Source organism: Passer domesticus, chromosome 1 (assembly GCF_036417665.1).
Source record: "Passer domesticus isolate bPasDom1 chromosome 1, bPasDom1.hap1, whole genome shotgun sequence".
Lineage (NCBI taxonomy): Eukaryota > Metazoa > Chordata > Aves > Passeriformes > Passeridae > Passer > Passer domesticus.
This window is the reverse complement of record NC_087474.1, coordinates 23,307,998-23,328,629: the sequence shown is the minus strand read 5'-3', so window position 1 is coordinate 23,328,629 and position 20,632 is coordinate 23,307,998. Positions and strand designations below refer to the sequence as shown.

The window sequence follows — 20,632 nt, the reverse complement described above, 5'->3', positions numbered from 1 at the left end:
GCCAAGATGAGGAAATGGGCATCACCTTGGCTTGCTCTGAGCATAAAGCAGGGAGTCGAGAATAGCTCTACTTTCAAGTCATCACTGTACAGTTCCCTGCCTTGATTTGCTGTCTTAAAGGTGGATGTCATGCGCTTCATCCCCTAAACTCCTTCTCAAGGTATTCACAAAAGTCAAAGTGGTAGAAAGGCATCTGTCTCAAAGCCTTTGCAGAAAAAGTTGGGAACTGCAGATTTCGTTCCACAGATGACAGGAACTGGTATTAAGTCTTGTCTCAGCAGTTAGCTACGGACTTCAAAGCAAATTGTCTTCGTCAGCAGAAATGGATAAGTTTCATTTTGTTTGGTACAACTATACTATATGGAAATAAACTGATTAAACTCCCCAGTTGTGTGGACTCACTCAAGTTTAGACATGTTTTGTAAAGAATGAAAGACTATAAACAATGAAATAAAAAGTGAAGCTGAATGAAGTATTTGAACTAACTTTTTTAACATGTGAAGGAAAAAAAAATCTAGACGGAAATACATTACTTATAAAAAAATCCCTTAAAATTATACAGAAGTTTGTTTTTTAACTATCCTCAATCACAAATAGACATTCATATTGCAATAACTACATGACATTTGAGGAGAAAAATGAAAATGTGTTTCTTCTGCAGCTATGCATTTGCAATGCTACTTACACTTCTATTTCACATGAATAGTCAATATTTTTCACTACTGCTTTCTTGAGTCTTTTTCAATGTAGCAAGTAAAGAAATGATAGCATTCTCCCCATCACAGCCCACAGGAGAAAAATTTGTAAAAACTGGAAGCAGTTAGACATGATATTTAGCTTAATAACAATGTTAATTAAAAATAAACTCAAGAAACTAAATTCTTTTAAGACAGCATAAGTACTTCCTATAACAACTGAAGTGCACATAATTACTATTAAAATATATGGATCACAACCTGAAAATCTTTAAAACACAGGAAATCTGAAAAATTGCAATAAACTTGATACTAAAAGGTTTCTTTCATCTATCTCTCATAACCTGGGTTTTTCATATAGATGATGGGCCTCTTCAATAATAGATTTTTGCTAAGTCACGATGTCTTTAAGGCCTTCTAGACAGAGGACATAAAAATAAGCATGACTCCAGGCTAGTGCTTCCTTCTCCAGAATCCTACTATTAGGGTACAGTTTGGAAAGTCTATTCTTTATGCTTTATGGGTTTTATATGGCTTGCATTTTTCTGTGAAACCTTTTGGTATTTGGGCTCTAAGCTTCTTTTTTTTTTTTTTTTTAAACCTATTCTTTTTATTAGAATCTGTACAAGTGAGACATTTATATATATAAAATCAACGCAGTATAGACACCTACATGGTGAAGCAGCTCTCTTCATGCTTTCTACAGAACAGGAATTAAGGAATGCCAGTTGTTCTACAAAGTTTAAAATGTAACTGATTAAATGACAGATATGAATAAAATAAGTTGGCAGTTTTGTGCTGTTTCTGTTTATGATCTCTAACTGACTGTAATAACTAAAATTCAGAGACTTCATGCACTAACTATGCATTGTGCTGTATGTTCTTTGAGGAGTGAGTAACAGCCTGGTGTGTCGAAGACTAACCTGCATCTCTGTGGGAACTTCATAAAGATTATGCTACAAAAATGTTTGAACATGAGGACTAGATGTCCTGCTGTGCAATTATACTGCTGCTACTGGACAAACATCACAGTGACGTGAATGGTTACTCAGACTGTTGTACTAAAAAGAAGGGCTTTAGGGAAGTTGCTGCTTTGCTTATTGTTACAGATTAACAAGATTCTATCTTGAACGTGTAATTGTTTATTTAGGTAAAACTCTCCTTGTCCGTTCCTCCTGGACCTTTGGTTACTCAATGATGGAATTTTACTGATTCATAGAAAATTTCAGAGTATAAATATCACACTGTCTTTACTCTCATTTATAACAGTATTTGTTTTAGAAGTATAAAGATACATTTCTTTAGCCAATTGACTGTGTATGCCAACAGGAAACACTCTGGATTTCTAAGGAAAAATGTGACTGTGCTGTTATACTTGGAAATCACTCTGGAATCCACACAGAAAAGCCCTGCTTACAGTTAGCACTGCTATACTGGGCTAGGAAATCTTAAACAAAACTATGTAAAAGCACGTACACGTTAATCTGTCCAGACTACATAATTTACACTAAGTGCTGCAAAGACAGGGATTAATTTTATTCAGATTGCCTACTGTAGCTCTTAACATCTCTGTCACCAGTGACCATTACTTGCTAAAATAAGGCTGTGAAAAAAAAAAACCTAAGGAAAACCATCATATTGACAGCTGACTTAAAACCACCATCATAAAGCTGTCTGTACCTTTTTAAGAAAATTTCAGGAGTCCACTTGTCAAAAATATTGAGGATCTCTTGACTTACTGCAACGGCATTATTGGTCATAAAATGCTATTAAAAATGGAAAAAGTAACTTAGCCTACCCAAGAAGAAACATGCTTTTTGCAGATTTTCTCAAGTGTTCTGTTCTCACTTTACACAGACTCATTTACCGAAACTTTCAACTAACTGAACCTCTGATTTGGCTGACTTTGGGTTAGATATTGTCTATGTAAGGGCTGAACAGAAAGGTGTTACTGCAAGAGAATCCAAGGTCAATTTTGGTCCTTCCACAGAATGTAAGACGCTGAGGCCAGATACCAGGAAAACTGTTTCCTTAAGGAGAACTTTGCTCTAAGTAGATAGAGACTAAAATTTGAAGGGACTTCAATTAATTTGCAAAAAGGCCTCTGTACCATTTTAACAATCTAACAACTTTCTGGAAGCAATTACATCTCTTGTATGTCTCACATGGTATACAGTGTGACTAAAAGGGTGGAGACTGCTATCAGAACAGACTACTGCAGAAGCCCAGTGGGGAACTCCAGTTTCACAAGTCTGGGGAAAAGGTAAAGTTGATTTTTATTCATTTTAGAAGAAAGCTTCTGGTTTTATTTCTGTTCTTGTAATCAAGATTACAAGCAAACAAAAAGCAAAGAGAAAAAAGTCACTGGTTGGTAGCTCTCAATATTCCCTCCCTTTTTTCTACTCTGTGGCAGATACCAGAGGACCATCACGGAAAATACTGAGTTTTCCTCTTTCATTTGACACTTAAGCTAACCTGTGGGCAGTTCAAACTTCAGAACTGTAATGCAAAGCCAAGATTTGGCAAAAGAGTAGTAAGTTCCAACACATGTCTACCCAAAGTTAATTGCACTGGGTGTCCTTTCATTCACAATCCACTTCAGTTACATGCTATGAAGCGGAACAAGACCATTCACACTGGTGAGAAGCTGGAGCTCTTTACAAGTAGGTGATTGTTTAACAGGACATTTAAGAGGCTAAATTTCAGTTAAAGCCACTTTGTATTTTCATCACTCCCTTACCTGTAAAGCCTGCTCACGAGAACTTCACTGGTGAATCCCATTCCTCCCCAAAACTGGAGACAGCTATCAGTCACTTCACGGGTCAGACGACCTGCCTTTAGCTTAGCCATGGAAGCAAATTTTGTCACATCGTTGCCTTCTATATAGAGAGCTAATAAAAAAGAAGAGATAAAAAAGCAGTCACTTTGGAAGTCACCTCCCCATGTTCCTTTAGCCCGACAAAGCTCTTTGCACATCTGGGAAGCCGATGAGGGAGCTCACCCACGGCGCGGTGCAGCAGCGAGCGCAGGAGCTCCACTTCGGTTGCCAGCTCGGCCAGGCGGAAGTGCACGGTTTGGTTGTGCAGGACAGGCTGGCCAAACACCTTCCGCTGCCGTGTGTAGTCTATAGTTTCTTGTATAATTTTTTCCATTGGTGTCAGGGCTGGAAGAAACAAAGCACAGAACACAACATCATTTTAGCCAGATCTGTTTAGCTTCTTGTTGAAAGAGAAGTATTTCTTCACATTGTACAACAAACACATTAGTTTTATAAAGGAAATTGTTCTGTACACCTAGTTTGGGATGCAGCTTCAATTCTGAGAAGAGTCTGGTACTTCCTTGTACCTTGAAGACATCTATCTCACTTGAGCCTTAACTGCCAAAACCTGGAAGAGAGGGAAGAGAAGTGGGCAGGAAAGAGGGAGAGTCATAAAAAGCAGTACCAACATGATGAGGTAAACTTTATGCTTAGTGTCTTATTTAGGGCGTTAGCAAAAGCTTGTGGCAACTCCTACTTTCCATGCTACCTGTGTCCTGAAGGTTTGTTAAAATCCTCGAAAAAAAATCTGAAGGCAGACAGTGTAGTGTGCTTGGTGAGGAAGGCTGTAGAAATGTAAATTGAAGGAAGCCTTCAGGGAGAAGACAGAAACCTATTCTGAGATCAAGGAACACAAATAGTTTGCTTATTATGTCTGTGTTCTGTGATCCCAGCACAGAGAAGAAAAAAAAAATCACACCCACTTAAAAAAAAATTTAAATAATTCTCCTAATGGAAAACAGAATGAAAATAGGGTACTGCTGTAAAACAGGTGAGAGAGGCAGCATACGATGCTTTAAAAGCAGAGCTAGTTTGCTGCTGCTTTTTGTGCAAACTGAGACATCTCATTTTAAACAAGAAAAAAGGGAAAAGTTTCTCTTCCAAGGCAAACCAGCCTTGAAGTGAATGACTAAGCTATCAGTCTCTTGCAGTGTAGCTGGGATAACAGCAGATACAGAATGCGTGGAGAATTTTGTTTGGCAAATATGGACTCGTTACTATGAGAAGCAGCAGGGCATGATTTCACAAATCTATCTGTATGAGAAGAGTCACATTTTCTTTTTCAAAATATGCATATCCACATCCATTTGCATTTAAAGTCTAAACCACAAAACTCTGAATGTGAAATGCAAAATAAACCTAAGCCTTGGACTACTATGAAATCCCTTTTCCTACCTGCCAGTTACTCACATGATAGTCCCTTGCAGGAGCCTGATGTGCTTCCACGTCCCTTTTTCTTTGTTTTCAAGATCACTGTTATTTAAATTTCATCTCTGAACTCCTGTCCTGTGTAGACTCTGCATCCCACCAATTCCCCCTGCCATGATCATTCACCATCACTTCCACAGAGCACCATTTTTCACATAATGTCTCCACACTCCATAGGTCATCAGCTTTTCTCCTTGCGTAAATATTTCCCCCTCCTTTCTCATACAACTAACCTCAATGACTATTTTTTCAGAAAAGCATATACAGGAATGTCCTAATTTCTTCTGTGTTAACACACTATGTTGTCACCCAAATGCTGGCTTTCTGGACAGGAAAATAAATTTCTGTTTTCAGGAACATCTCTGGAATAGAAATACTGTCCTTCCAAAGGACAATATCACAAAACACTGTAGCATGTATAACACCAACAGCTTTTTTACTTCTATGTCTATGGTCTCCAGCTTGAGAAATGTAAGGAAAGAGGAAGGAGTATCCAGACACCACTTGTGCCTTTCCCTCTTACTGAAATCTGGGAAGAATACAGCGCAGTCTGAGCTGCTGGGTGGGAAACTAAACAGTACCTGCCAGTGCTAGGAGAGCAGAAGGGAGGTGGAAGGGATAAAGACAAGGGATTAATCTTGTGTTGGTCTGTCAGTGCAAGGTGCTCCAGCACAGCTTGTGTGGTTCCCAGCATCCAGCACCAGGGAAAGAGGGGATGGGAAACAGCAAAGAGGAGGCAGGAGCAAGATCAGCTGGGAAGAAACAGGACAGAAACTGTTCAGGTCCTGCTTGCAAAAGGTCTAAAGATCGTGAAGGGACTTTGGCCAAACTCTGGTCAGGCTGTCACCACACATGGCTCAGACTGGGGATCCGGGAAAACTGCTCTTATAGTGTCCACTTTTCCAATTCACTGCCTCCTTCCTGCCCCTGCTGATCCAGCCTTCTGTTTCCTTTGCTGCTCTTCTTCTTATTTCAGGAACTGTCATTTGCACACAGAAACAAACAGAGGAAATCTAAGGACACTCCTGGGCTGCTTCAAAAGAGGCCATCAGGTCAAGGGTCATGATTCTCTCTGTCTACTCTGTTCTCCAGAGACCCCATCTGGAGTACTGCATCCAGCTCTGGAGCCCACAATACAAAACAGCCATTGATCTGTTGCAGCAGGTCCAGGGGAGGGTCCTGAAGAAGATTAAAGGGCTGGAGCACCTCTCTTATGAGGACAGGCTAAGAGTGTTGGGGTTGTTCAGCCTGGAGCAGTGCAGGCTCTGGGGAGACCTTATTGCAGCCTTTTGATATATAAAGGGAGCTTATAAGAAAGATGGAGACAAAGTTTTTACTGGACCCTGTAGTATCAGTACAAGGGGGACTGGTTTCAAATTTTAAAAAATGTAGATTTAGATTGAACACAAGGAAATGGAACTACATGATCTTCAGGGTCTCTTCCAACCCAAACTATTCTATCATTTTACAATTCTAAGAAATTCCTTATGAGAGTGGTGAGACACTGGAACATGTTGTCCAGAGAAGTTGTGGGTGCCCCAAGACACATCCATTCCCTGGATATGTTCAAGGCCAGGATGGATGGGCTTTGAGCAACCTGGTTTAGTGAAAGGTGTCCCTGCCCATGGTGGAGGGGTTGGACGTGATGAACTTTAAAGGTCCCTTCCCAAACCATTGGTGCTCAGAGCTCTGAGCACAGCTCTAACATGGCAAAGCCTGGCTGTGTAGCAAACAGCACCAAAATGCAGCACATCATGAATACCATGACAGCCACCAGCCATGTTCAACAAGATAACAACAGACAGCACTTTCCCAGCCATAGGAATTCAGAGAAATGCCATTCATAATAGGGAACCCCCCTCTTTTTCTGTGTATTTGTTTCCTTTTCCTACACAATGTTCCCCACATCCTCAGACAAACTTAGCCCCATGGGATTCAACTGACAGCACATGCAGGAAATGTCACTCTAAAGCAGCCTAAGGAATGTATAGACTACCGCACAGCTGAGAATTGTGAAAGCACTTGAAGCTGCCAAATGCAGCAACTCCATCCAACTTACAGAGTTTCCTCGTAACTCCATCCAACTTATATTATTACACTTGAAATTTCTGCTCACTGTAAAGACACTTTGTCTAGTTGCTGCGTTTCCTCTCAAAAGAAAAGGAAATTAATGTTTTTCCTAGGTTGTGACTGATCACTCTCTAATGAAATGTACAGTGAGCTCTAAGCTGAGCAATCTGATTCTTAAGGACGTGTGTTGCCTATGCAAAAGGATCTGTCATCCTGCTTACTGGCCATGACTCAATGGTGCTCATAAAACTGAAGTTGCAGGAGCAAATAGAATTTATTAGAAAAGTGCCATTCTGCTCTCACATGCACACTGAACTCGCTCTTTGTCTCTGAGTTAAGCAATTCACAAGACAACTGTTTGCTTTTTTTGCCATAGCAACATTCTTTTCCTGTGATCAGTGCAACAGGCCCTCAAACGGACAGTGTTTACCAAGTGTCACAACACAGGACACACATAGCATCTTTTTTCTTTCAATGAAGCAAGAAACACAGTGACTTTGACCAATATCTTTGATGATATGTCACTCAGAAGAAGAGACCACACCTGGGACCAAATTTTGCAATTCCAGGAAGTTAGTTTTCCATTTGTATTTTAAACCTGTTTGACTGAAAATAGATTTTAAAAGAAAAAAAAACCAAACAAACCAAACAAGTGAAGAAAGATACTGGCCACAAAAAAGATAATTAATGAACAAAAGAAGTCTAGAGCATGTGATACTTGAAACTAAAAAAACATAAACTCCCCCACAAAACAAAGAGAAACAAAACAAAAAAACCCAAACACAACAAAATAACACCCAAAAAGGACAAACAGAAAAGTCAACTTTCTAATTTATTTCTAAGTTAAAAGAATTTTCTAAGTTAAAAGAAGCAGTGAAAGTGAGGATCCCAGGACTGGTGCCTAAAGCATTTAAAAGCAGACTGATGATTTTCAATGTCACAGTCATGAACTGGGAAGGAACAGAAATGTCCTACTGAGAGGCAGAAGTGAAGACCAGGATTAAACACGCAGACCTAATCACAAAACTCCTGAAGGCACTCACATAGTTTTGCACATCTGAGCCTTCACCTGAGCAGTCATGGTTGAATGTATGTGGAACTATTTGCAGGACTGGAAGATAACACCTGTAGAGGCTGTGATACAACAAACTGCACCCATCGAGTACTGGGCTCCCTTCTGAACACTGGTTACTCTTGTTCTTGTTTACCACAATTGGTGAAGTTTGCAGCTTGGCCCAAACCACGGGTCTTGTCCCTGCTGGCAGTGCTTTAATGAATTTTATATCAGATGTTTGAAAAAAAGCAAACCCAAGGGGTCCAGCAAGGTTTATACAGCAGCCACTGCAGAAGGCAGCTCCCTCTCCTTGGTGAGCTCCTGGACTCTTCCTCCCTGCTGGCCCCTGCCCGGCTGTAGCAGGCAAGGAGAGATGCCCTTCCCAGGCTGCTCATCCAGGGCAAGGGTTCACCTGCTCCTGCTGCGTTTTTTTGGAGAAAAAAAGGAATTGAAACCTGGTGTTCCAGTTCCTGGCAGAGCACAGTGACAGCCAGGCAGTTGTGCAAGACTGGACAGTACCAAGCTGCCGTGGTTTCACAGGAGTGATCTAACCTGCCAGGCTTTGTGTGCTGATGCTGTCAGTGCGCGTCACTTTGCCTGGGGCATGACTAATGCTGCCGGCTACTCTGCTGCCTAGGGAGTCTACTGCAGCCCAGAGCTTCTTATGGTTTGTTTAATTTAGACTTCAAACTGAGCATGAAAATGCACAATGCACATCCTTGCAGTCTGTCTACACCTCAATTAAAGCAGAAGCAGTGGTAGGATCACAACTCCTGCTTGCCTGAGTCTGCGGTGACATCCTCAGCAAGTGTAACCTCCTGTCCCTTCCTAAAACTACTCTCACATGTACTATTTATCTCAGGCTGAGCTAAGAACTTTGTCTCAATAAACGATTTTTCAAAGGCATTTGAACTCCAAAATATTTGGTCTGTGATGAACCCAAAACAGTGAGTGCTTTTTTTATTTGTTCACTGAATCAAAACACCACTTCTAAGAATGCTCAATCCCCAGCCACACACAGACAGTGACAGACAGGGAATGCACAGGAGCATGAATGCAGTGACATTATTTAGACAACCCTGGAATCTAAAGAGGACCAATTTTCTTAGAGTGAACCACATTATATTTAACTTGAAGAAGCAAACACTGAGGGGTAGGGAGAAAGTTTGCAGGCTGAAAGCAGACAATCCAGACTTGGATCTCGTTTCCTGGAATATCCAGAATCCATATAACCCAAATACATAGATTTGAGTACAGCCTGAGCTCTGAGTAACATAAACTCTGTAACAATATAACTTCAGGGAAAGGAATGTACAACTTATGTCCAAAGTGTACAGAGGTAAAACACATTTGCAATACAAAGCTCTGACATCCTGCAAGAGCCACTTAACTTTACACAGCCAATAATATAATTTTCTAAAATCCATGGTCAGCATCATAATACACAGGAAACTACAGGAAAAGTCACCGTCCTTCTATTTCATGCTGATATTTTGATAGCCTTTGCACTACATTTGTAATAGACATAACATGATGCCATATTTTCTTATCAGCAGAGTAGGAACAAGAAAAAGAAACAAGGCAATAAAGACCCTCTGCAATGGCTCACAAAATATTTTCGGCTTTGGGTTTTTGTAAGAAAAAGGAATTTTTCTACAGAAAGGGAATGTCGTCTGTATCCAGGCTATGACGGATTTCAAAAACAGATCCTAAAAGGTCATCACAACTTACAAGAAGAGAAAAGTGCTGTTAGTCATGCGAAGAGTGACCCCTGTGTCCCTGCCCGGCTGCAGAAGCACGAACGATGACTTACCACTGGCTACTCCCCACAGCCGCTCTTCTTGGAATTGCAACATCTGGTACATGAAACCCTTTCCTTCCTCACCGATGAGGTTCTTGCAGGGGACCTTTACATCTTCAAAGAAGATCTGAGCTGTGTCCGATGACCTCATACCCAGTTTGTCTATCTTTTTAGCAATATGAATGCCTGAAGAGAAAGGCGTATGAGAAAGATCACAAAAAATAGAAACACTATGAACAAATACACTGTTTTCAGAAAGAAAAGTCTGCAGATGTGAATGTATGTTCCAAGACAACAATGCAACCTACCTTGAAGAAAAACATAACAGTATTCTGGAGTAAAATGGCCTAAATCCTATTTTAAAAGATATTTCCACTTTACTAAACCAGCAAATAAGAAATTTTAAATGTAAAATTCCCACTTTTTATTATATCCCCAAATAATAAATATTTACTGGTTATAATACTCCACACAGATCTTCAAACAATGCAATATTTATTTGTTTATGTTTGATTTTTATTTAGCGTTAGAATAAAATGCTGAAATTCAATTTGGCAGTATTTGCCAAGTGCCTGCACTGCTGTGAAACAGTACACAAATATTCAGTAAGGACAAAAACAGAGCTACATTTTAAGCTGCAGCTAAGAGTATTTCTCCTCCTGGAAATCCTCTTCCTTCCCTCTCTTCTTCATTTATCCTGTCCTTCCTCGCCTATGCTGATTTTTTCTGGTGCAGTGATCACTCTCAATTTTCATTGTGTATATGTTTGTGAGGAGGGTTTGTTTCCCCACAGACCTCTCTACACAGCACTGACTCTGACCCCATGTGCGCTGGTCTGTTGAAGATGAGCCTGGTTCATTCAGGTCTGGCCACATGAGGGTTCAGCTACCTCGTCACCCTGGGCAGGACTCCTTCCCGTGGTTTGTTTTTTCATAGCTACAAGTTCTTCCCTGCTGTTGTTCAGATGCAAGCATGGCTTATCCCTGTGCAATGAGAGTTTAACAGGCACCTACTGTTTTCCCAAGACATTTCTCTTGTCTTCAGGTTTTATCTCCCTGTTGATCTGGAGCTAATTCAAATATTCAGGGTGAAAGTCAAGAATGTTTCAAAAGCAAAAGGAGGACAGCAACCAGGCATAAGGATTTGTGCATAACACGTTAATTACATCTGACGAGTCTGTATGTGTAGCAAAACAGTCCTCCAACTCAGCATATGTATCTTTGCCAGAAAACCAAAGCTTTTTACTACTCATGTCCATGTTATTCCAACCAGCTTTGTGATGAGAAGGTATTCTGTTCTTATTTTCCTCTATTCTTTTTCAATCCTCCACTGCTCTCTGGCATGGCTCATTAGAATCTGGTTGGTCACCACACAGATTGTTCTGGTTCCTCTGTCCTTGTTCACATCTTGCTATTCCTCACAGCTTTCTGAAAACATCTCTTTCTGAACTAATACAGACATCTCACCCTTTACTCACAGGAGGCCTTCAGACATATGAAAATTACTTTGGTTTTGTAGGCAGATGAAGTTGGCAGTCATTTCCTTCAAATTTACTCTCTCTGGCTGCACTAAATAAGGTTATGGAAATTTTCATCTCTTCACAGAGATAAAATACTGACATTATTTACAAATGCCAAGACTTCTCTGAGAACAACGTTCATGGACTTCCACAAGTTCCACTCAAGATTTTTTCTCCACCAACTGAGCTGTAAACAGCTTGTATAAAAAATACTTGCTTTGATATATGATCAATGCAGCAGTAAAATCAGGACAGCTGTATAAAAATTCTTGACTTTTGAATTGAAAATTATCCAGCAATTTGTACTCAGTCAGCCAAAAAATCATTTGTGGTTTGTTTCCATATTAAAAACAGAGCTAAATAACCACACACTGAGCACTTTAGAAGCCCAAATGAAATCTGGAACATTGTTTCCCATTGGAATACTGCTATTTGGTTTCTTTGAGAGTTGCAGAGATCATGTATGGTCTAAAGCCAACTGGCTTTATGTAATCACTGCTCCTCCTCCATATGAAGATGCACTTACTGCTCTTGTTAGTGGGTGGTTTAAAAGGACTCTTCTCAAGAAAGCACAACTGCTGCCAGTTCATTATTATATTGCTAAATCAATCCTGCTGTTTACTTCCCAGATCCACATACAACAACAACTATTGAAGAAAGCTCTTACAGGCTTGGTTAGTGAACTAAATATGCTGCTGATTTCTACCCGTAATTCTTCCAGATTGGGTTGTCATTCAATTTTCATGGGTCCAGCAGCATCTCCCTTTATAATGCCCTACCAGTTTCACTTGCTCTTAATTCATGGCTCTCACCCACAAGGAGACCAAGCTGCATCAATCTCATGGGATGCCCCTTCTGAGGCTAGCACATGCTTTACATCGTGGAAGACAATCATACATAATCATCTCTTTGGCCACCACGGGGGCATCAAAATCTCCCTTCGTGTAATTATCTTCCTTCTCTTCCTAAGGAGTGCTATAAATGAAAAACTACCACCAGCAGCAGAAATTACTGGCCCAGATAACTCCTGGTGTTTGTCTGCATTAAACAAATTACACACAATAACTCACAAATCTGAATTTAACAAGGCCAAGCACCCGTCTTACTAAAATCACTGTAACAGAGCCATTTGAGCTACTTGCACCAGTATCATTGAGACGGATTGCTATTTCTCTCCCTGGGCAGATCTTCCCAAGTGTCTTTGATTTTTCATTTTCTCCCATTCCTCCAGCCTTCTGACAATCTCTTTTATTTCCTGTATTCTGTTTTGAGAAAAAGACAGTTGCTCTCTCCTGACACCATTTAGTGCCATTACAAATGGAAACAGACATTTTAAATTGCAATCCAAGAAACACACTCTTTCTCTTTTCATGGTTGCTCTTCTCCTTATTAACTCCTCCTTGCAATCTCCCCTAGAGCTATCTGAGGACTCAGGACAAACCAGAGGACAAAATAGTTGCTATATCAGAGCTGCAAGCCATTTGTCTATATACCTCATACACAGACATTTTGCAACTTGCTAGATTCCCTTTCATTATATTAAACATTCAGCTGCATTTTAAAGACACTGTTATTGTATGAGGAGTATTCACCAAATCTGGATATCTACTGTGGATCCATGGTGCTGTTATCCAAACTTCCTTTATGAGAAATGTATTCAGCAGTGTCTGTCAAATCTAGACCATGATTTGCTTCAGCCCAGATTAGAGAGTATATATACCTAAAATTAAATAAGCAAATCCTACTTTGTCTATCCAATAAACTATATATTGTTGAAATTAATAACTCATTTTCAGACTTGGCATTTTCTTCTCTCTTTTTTTTCCCCCACAACACGATATAAATACAAAACAACTTAGATTTTTAGCAAAAATACACCACAGATCCTTCCTTACCCAGCCATACAGGCTGGTGCCTGCAGAGGTGAGTCAGATATAACACATTTGCTCTCTATTGCAGTTGTTTTTCAGCTTTGACACACATACATCCACAGACGTTTGAGGGTGCATCATTCTGTGATGTCCTCCAGACACTTCCCGTACAGCCTTGGTCTGCTGCCCTCCATGGAGCACAATCTTTAGCAGACAGACATCCTTAGGATGTATCAAACCAGATGGAGCTTCCTGAAAAATCTCACTTCTGATATGACTCACCCACAGAGCACAATCAACAGTCTTAATACCTCATTTCAAAAGGTCACCAATCTTGGTACTGTGACCCCTTTGGAGATAAATATGTGTATCATCACAGAAGAATTAAAACATATGCATTTTGAGGAGCACAAATTTTGTTCCTAGGAAGAATTCTACACTTCTGCAGATCAGAATAAGGTGTCTCAGACAATTTTGCTACTCTAAATCTATTTAATGCAGGTAAAGAAGGTCTGTGTGTAGGCTGTGAGATCTAACATCTGCCCTCCTCTAGACAACTTGTGCCTTTTTGGAATGAGCCAATAGCTGAAAACCTCTAAGTCAATTTCTATGTATTTTATCTGCCACCAACTGTGGGTCAGCTGCTTTGTTGTTTTAGGAAGATTGATCTCAGAGAAGAAGTACTGCATTTGCATTCTGACCCTTCCATGAAAAATCACAAGGACTTCATTCATTTATCATCACATGGCTGATAAGTGAATCTACCTGGAAATTCAGAGCAATTCTGGATGCAAGTTACATGTTTGCTCATCACTTCTCAATAAGGATGAAGTTCACAACTAGTGAAGCAGCTCAGGTCTGCCTTTCACAAACTCCCATTCAAAGCCTGTCTTGCATGAGCAGAGGTAGTAGAAGCTCACAGTTCACTCAGAACCTGCTTGATTCCCAAGGCAACTCACTTGCTTGACTTACTCCATGCTTAAATTCACTTAAAAGACATTCCCTTAAGAAGCTCTCATCATCCTCTTCTGCAACACTGGAGACCTGGGGTTTGTTCTCAGTCTAATCCACTAAGTGAACATAGAGACATTGCCTTCACTGCTGTGGTGGTGTTCCTACATGTGAAATGCCAATAATGGCACATACTTTGTGTGTAAAATACTCTGAATTGAATGAACAAAAGGGCCTTGAGTATAAATATCTTATATATAAATACATTAATATACAATATCCTAGATTTAATAACTATTAAATTGCATTAAACTGTTTGCTCGCATAAAATAAACATTAATTTTAAAAATTAAGCACTAAATATACTATATATTATATAGTATATTAACCTAAATTAATATGTTGAATATTTTTAAATATAAAAATGAGTCAAAACTGAAAAGGTTTAAAAACTTTTGGACAGGTGTCAAAACTGCAAAAGATCCCCATGAGTGCAATCTTAACTGCATCCTCTCTGGATGATGTTCTTCATGCACATAGCACTCGTGCATTCTGCAAGGTCTGCAGAGCACTCAGGAACAGACACTGAGTGGATGTACCACGGAAACTGGTAGCTTTAGCTCAGGAAGTATTTCTTCCATGTCTCCACCTGAATTGCTAGTCTTATTCAAAACCAAGTCCCTACTTCCAGGATATTTGAATCTTTCATTCCAGCCCACATTTAACTCTTAGACTATTTTTATAATTTAACTGGCAATAGCGCCCTGGTGAAAGGATCCTGTTGCACAGCACAGCCATGAAACACTCTGAATATGCTTGCAATTCTCTTCAGCAAGCCCACCGGGCTTGAGAGGTATTTCCCAAGTTTGAAATCTCATCTCTAAACTCTCTATCCTTTTACTTTCATATGGTTATGAATCATTGCCATGAAAATGTATCTGAACAACTTCTCTAAATATATTTTTGGTTAAACACCTTTCCTTCTTGTATTAGGCATATAAAGAATACCAATAAAATCAAATAAGAAGACAAAGAGTTTTGATTTATTACCAGGTAGATTCATTGGCAGACATATGAGAGATTTATTTTGATGGGGAGGTCCTTCGCTGGTGTTTGCCAGGAGGCACATCCAGTCTGCCTGGCTCCCGGATGTAATCCACATCTTACCACCATTTATGACATATTCATCGCCCTTTCTCACAGCCGTTGTCTTGATATCTATTTCAAAACACAGGAAAGGAAGGGTTATTCTTGTGAAGGAGGGGTATATCGGTCCAGGTATGACTGGCAGGCTCACTCCCTTGCTCTCAGACAGAAAACTATTTGGCTCTCCCCCATACTCCCCTGTCCTATAACCCTTCCAGGCCATAAGGCAAACCAGTCTGGAAAACTCAGGGAAGGCAAGCTAGGGAAACAGGACCACTTCTCCCACCTTCCTTTAGATGGAGTCTTCATCCCAGTGGATAAGAGCAGGATAAACTTCCTTGGTAAATGTGGGGGTCAGAAACTTGTGAGAGAAGCATTTCACTGTGAGGTGATGTATTAAGAGTTTCTCTTACTGTGTACCTTAGTCCTGAGGAGGCCATTAATTCCAGAGTCATGACTTAAACAAACACAAGCCTTGGTATCTGTTAATGCATAAACATAAACCAACATGCACTTCCTGCATGCTCTTGGTCACTGTGCTGCATTTCGTTCAAAGCTGGTAAACTACTAAAGGCCAAGACTGAATGCATTGAGTGTCTGAAGGAGTTCTAAACACAATTATTTTATTGCAGATGAAATGCAATAAAATTTATTTTCATCTGCAACGGTTCACATCATGCTGCAAACAGCCCTACCTGCAACAGACAGCCAGAGAGAATCATTAGTTATTATTTATCCTCCAGCAGAGTTTCCAAAGGGATCCTTTCTTTTCCCTGCAATTAAACTTCTTTGACAAGAGCTCCCCTCGTTGACGAAGACTCTCCAACAGATATCCAGCTGTAAGTAGGTGATGGTATAAGAGAACCCTACCACACTCCTAATTGCACCTGTGAATCCAACAAGACTATGAAATCCAAAAGAGACCATGCACTGAAGGGGGATCATAGACTTGAAGGGTAGGAGTCAAACACCAAGTGGAGTGGGCAGGCATGTTTAAGTCATCTGGTTACACTTTCATACACAATCACCTCAGTCTGCACATGCACATTCTTCCCTAGGGCTCTAAACACAAACCAAAAGCAAACCCAAGTATCTGAGCTTAATTTAGGAGATAAACTGGGACTGAGGTCAGCATGGCTGAAATTTTTTCTTGTTAATGAAGGCATAGGAGAAAAATGATGGGAGAAAATTATATAAGGTATAAAATAAGGAAGTATGGGATATAGCTATGGCTAAAGGAATGTAAGCAAGGGAAAGAGATGGTAATCATGTGGATAAAACCAGCAGACACAGAGGAATTCATCCAATAAAAAGACTGTGGCAAATCTGTCCAAGGAACTCAATATGAAATCTGTATAATAATGAATGCCAAGAAGCTTAAGTAATCTAAAGTACTGGCAGTCATAATACATGGACACAGACATTGGACACTCATATACATGGAGACTAAATAATAAATGAAAGACACACAAGAGCTGGAACAAGAAATATGACTGTGCTGAAATGGTGTGACAGGGATGGGAGCATACACAGTGATTTACATCACACATCCCTTTGTTGTGGAACAGCCACTGAAGAGATTAGATAGAAGTCCCATAGAAGGTCTGCAAAGGAACAATGAGCACTGTGATGTTACCACAAATGTAAATAGTTCTTGCAGGCATGGCGTCACAGGGGCCTAACCACCCAAATACAGATTAAAGAACAAATGCTTTACTAATGAGAATGTTCAAGTACTTCAGATTCAACTGATCACAGTTTGCTTCAAACACTTGAGAAATAACTATTTTAAATGATCTTGTGACTAATTGATTCTCTTTAATTAGAGATTATCAATAAAGATTATCAAATCAATATATAATATGTAATATTATATGCTTTATATATATATATGTATATATATAATATGTTTAAAATATAGCAGGCTTTGGAAACCTACTTAACAATTTACTGTGGTCAAATGGACTCAGGAATATGGCTATGAAGATAATTTGGAATATTTGACAAATTATTTTCCCTGACAGAACATATCTCTGGGAAAAGGCTACTTCAGTGGGTGCTCCATAACCCATTTTTGGAGGCACACACCACTGACTCTCACACCCTCTTATACAGCATTCTCTGAGAAGCCCTTCTAGGAAAGAGCACAAGGCATCTCCAGAGGTGAATAATACAGCTGGTGCCATATAAGCAGCCAGGGCTGGTCACACCACTGTTCAAATCACACATACTCAAGCCTCAATTTTCTTCTCTACTGCACTCAAGTCCAGCCACACACTTAAATAGATCGGACTAAAGGTAAGGTTGGCTTCAACTTTTAAGGTCAGTATTACAGTCAAAGGTAGGCAACACACATCCTTAAAGTAAAATATGAAGAACACATATCTGAAATTTACATCATCAGCACAGGAAAAAAAGCCCAACCCAAAACTTTAAAGAAATACCTTCAAGTCTAACTGAATGAATAATCACTTCAAAAACCAGGAAATTACTTGCAGGAAATGAACAAGATTAATCATGAAAGTAAGCTACAATTTGGAGGTTAGAATACAAGTACTGCAATAGGTTGAAGTTAAATCTTGCAAATGAAAACCAACAAAATCAAAGAAGATTGTGGTGGCAAACAAAACTGCTTCAGCCACAGAAATGAAAAGAGGATGGGAAAAAATGAGGCATATAGAGAATACTTCAAAAAAAAGAAATATTTCACAGGAGATTACAGACAGATTCAAATATGATTGACAAAGCAAAACACCTACAAGAAAGATTAAAATTAGTGAAAACAGGTTTCCTGTTTTGGCAATCTGCACAGCCTCAAAATACACTTGGAAATAAAAGATAATTCAATTTACCCATGGTATCTTATTTAAACCCAACCTGATTTATTATGAAATAGGATTTTCTAGAGAAAAATCCTACTGGATCCAAGCAAGTGAAATTAACACTACTAGGTAACTCTGAGTTAAAATTTGAAAATACAACAATTAGGACAAAAGTGGAAACATGCATAAGGAACTCAGCAAAGCAGAAATTGCATCAGGTTACATTAAAAGAAGAAGTTCTGATGTGCAGGGAGAGTACCAGTTAAGCCCCTCCCTGGATATCAGCCTCTGGACAAAACCTACTGAATATTTGCATAATGATCTTTAAAGGGACAGGAATACACTAATTAAATTTGCCTGTGACAAAAACTTGGGAGACATCACCAACAGAGACAACTGAAGTATGGCCCAGCAAGAAAGGAACAACCTCGAGTTTTCAAATGCAACATGGCACGTACAAGTACTCAGACACAAAGCAGCAAAAGTGATTACTAAATCCTGCCGTGTTTCAATAGCAAATTGGTAATGAGGATGATCCACAGTTAATCACAGGATTCACAAGTCTGCAAGCTGTTGTGTAACATCATGTATTGGAGAGTAATACTTCTACCAGGGTTGGAAATGTATTTGTGCCATTATAGACACCATGTGAAATTCTGAGGTTTTAGGCTCAGAAAAGACAACCTCAATCCAGAAAAGCAGAAAGGCTGGATTCCACAGAGACAAAATGGAGCAAGATATTTATGTTGAAGAGGTAGACACGAACAGTGTTACTAGCTGCAGATACCTGAACATAACTTGAAGAAAGAGGACGTGTTTTCCGTGATGTGCTCTTATATATACCCACAGACTACCTTCTATAAATTGTGGGATCAGAGTAAGATAGAATGAGACAATGTCATTCAAACTGACACAAATGTGTACGCTTTGTAGTACCAGAATCCTGAAACTAAAGACACTTTGTGTACCATCTGTACTGCTCTGTTTTTCTTCTCAAGCCAATTCTGTGCTAGTTTTGGTGCACATGGTCGCTACTATGGACAATATAGAACAACTACACTTGAAAGTAGACAGGTGTTCCTTCAAATTGACATGAATCTTGTATTAGACTAATATACACAGTCCCTTTTCTTCTCTTGAATTCTGAATAAGTTAGTTTGAGGCACATTTCAGTTCTCATGTAAACATTGGTTTTGTTTTCTGTGTTCAGATCACCTTCAGTTATTTTGGAACTGCAGGCAAAAATGTTAGAGATACCTTACTCTGTGTCATTCTTCAGGTTAAAGTATACTCGCTCACATGGCAGAAGCACATCCCCAACCTTCACATCTGTGAACAGCAGCCACAGCCCTTCACTTCTCTTAGGGAGACAAACATTCCAATAGCATCAGCAACAAAGGGAAGCACCAAGTGCAGTGTCTCACACCTCAGTCTGTTTACAGCTGGGCCATCTGGAGATGGTGTAAAATGGTGCAACTCAGAACACAAACTATTGTTGCTCATTTAATTGCCCTTCAGAAGCAATGTAAGCTGGATTTGGCATTTATATCAGGGATCAAATCTTCCAGGACACGGGAAGGGAAGGGACATTTCATCCTGTAGTGTGTCTCCAAGATGCAGCACAGGTTCAGTAGATAATCCTCTTTGATTCCAAATTGGTTTTTAACTGCATTCATCTATGTGTATCATACCACTTTAACTAGATGATAAATAAGATTGAAGGAATATTTATATTACTTATTATCTGGAACACTGCATCCAGAAAATTAAATTCCTATTTAGAATTTTCTGATAGTCATCTAATTAAACTAGAGAGGCATTTATTAAAATAAATGATGTTGTATTTCTTACATTAGCAAAATTCAAATTTATAATTACCTTAATAAATAAATTATTAAGTGCTATTATAAGATTTGTTATTTAATTCTTAATAATATTTACATTATAACAACAATAATGTAGTTTAAATTATATTGAAATTCAATATTTTTATATTTATTATTCATAATTAATAAGTATTATTAATAAGTACTATTTAATAAACACCTCTACTAAAATTATGGAATTCTTCTTATGAATAAACTCAATTAACCCAGAAAGGAAAACAGCAATAAAATATGCAGGAAGATTTAGTCCCATTATTTCATTATCTAAATTAATGTTCTTGAAATCTACCTGCTGCAACCTTGCTCGAGCACTGGATGTTTATCTATTTGCCTTGAAAAAACAACAGGAGTTTAGTCACAGAGGTGGATACAGGAGTGCTTGGATTAAAAATATCTGTCATACTTGGCAAGTTTGTCTGCGGGAAGATGTCTCAGTAATTTGTAAGAACACAATGTGGTCAACTTGGCCATGCTCTGTCCAACAACTAAACCTATAAAAGTCATCACTTATCATTCCCTTTTCCGTGAAGTCCATGATTCATCATCAGAGGAGACATCTTTTTTTTTTCAG

General features: G+C 39.2%; 1 protein-coding gene across 5 annotated transcripts in view; it reads right to left on the bottom strand.

Moving 5' to 3' along the window:
• Positions 1-20,632, bottom strand: part of LOC135294700 (probable acyl-CoA dehydrogenase 6) — a 75,752-nt gene that overhangs the window by 5,303 nt on the left and 49,817 nt on the right. For all 5 annotated transcript variants that reach the window (XM_064410305.1, XM_064410334.1, XM_064410323.1 and 2 more), the window contains 4 exons: positions 15,258-15,425; positions 9,879-10,052; positions 3,697-3,858; positions 3,436-3,586 (listed from right to left, as the gene is read on the bottom strand). In XM_064410305.1, the coding sequence (XP_064266375.1) occupies positions 3,436-3,586; positions 3,697-3,858; positions 9,879-10,052; positions 15,258-15,425 (655 nt within the window). The remainder of the gene's footprint in view (positions 1-3,435; positions 3,587-3,696; positions 3,859-9,878; positions 10,053-15,257; positions 15,426-20,632) is intronic.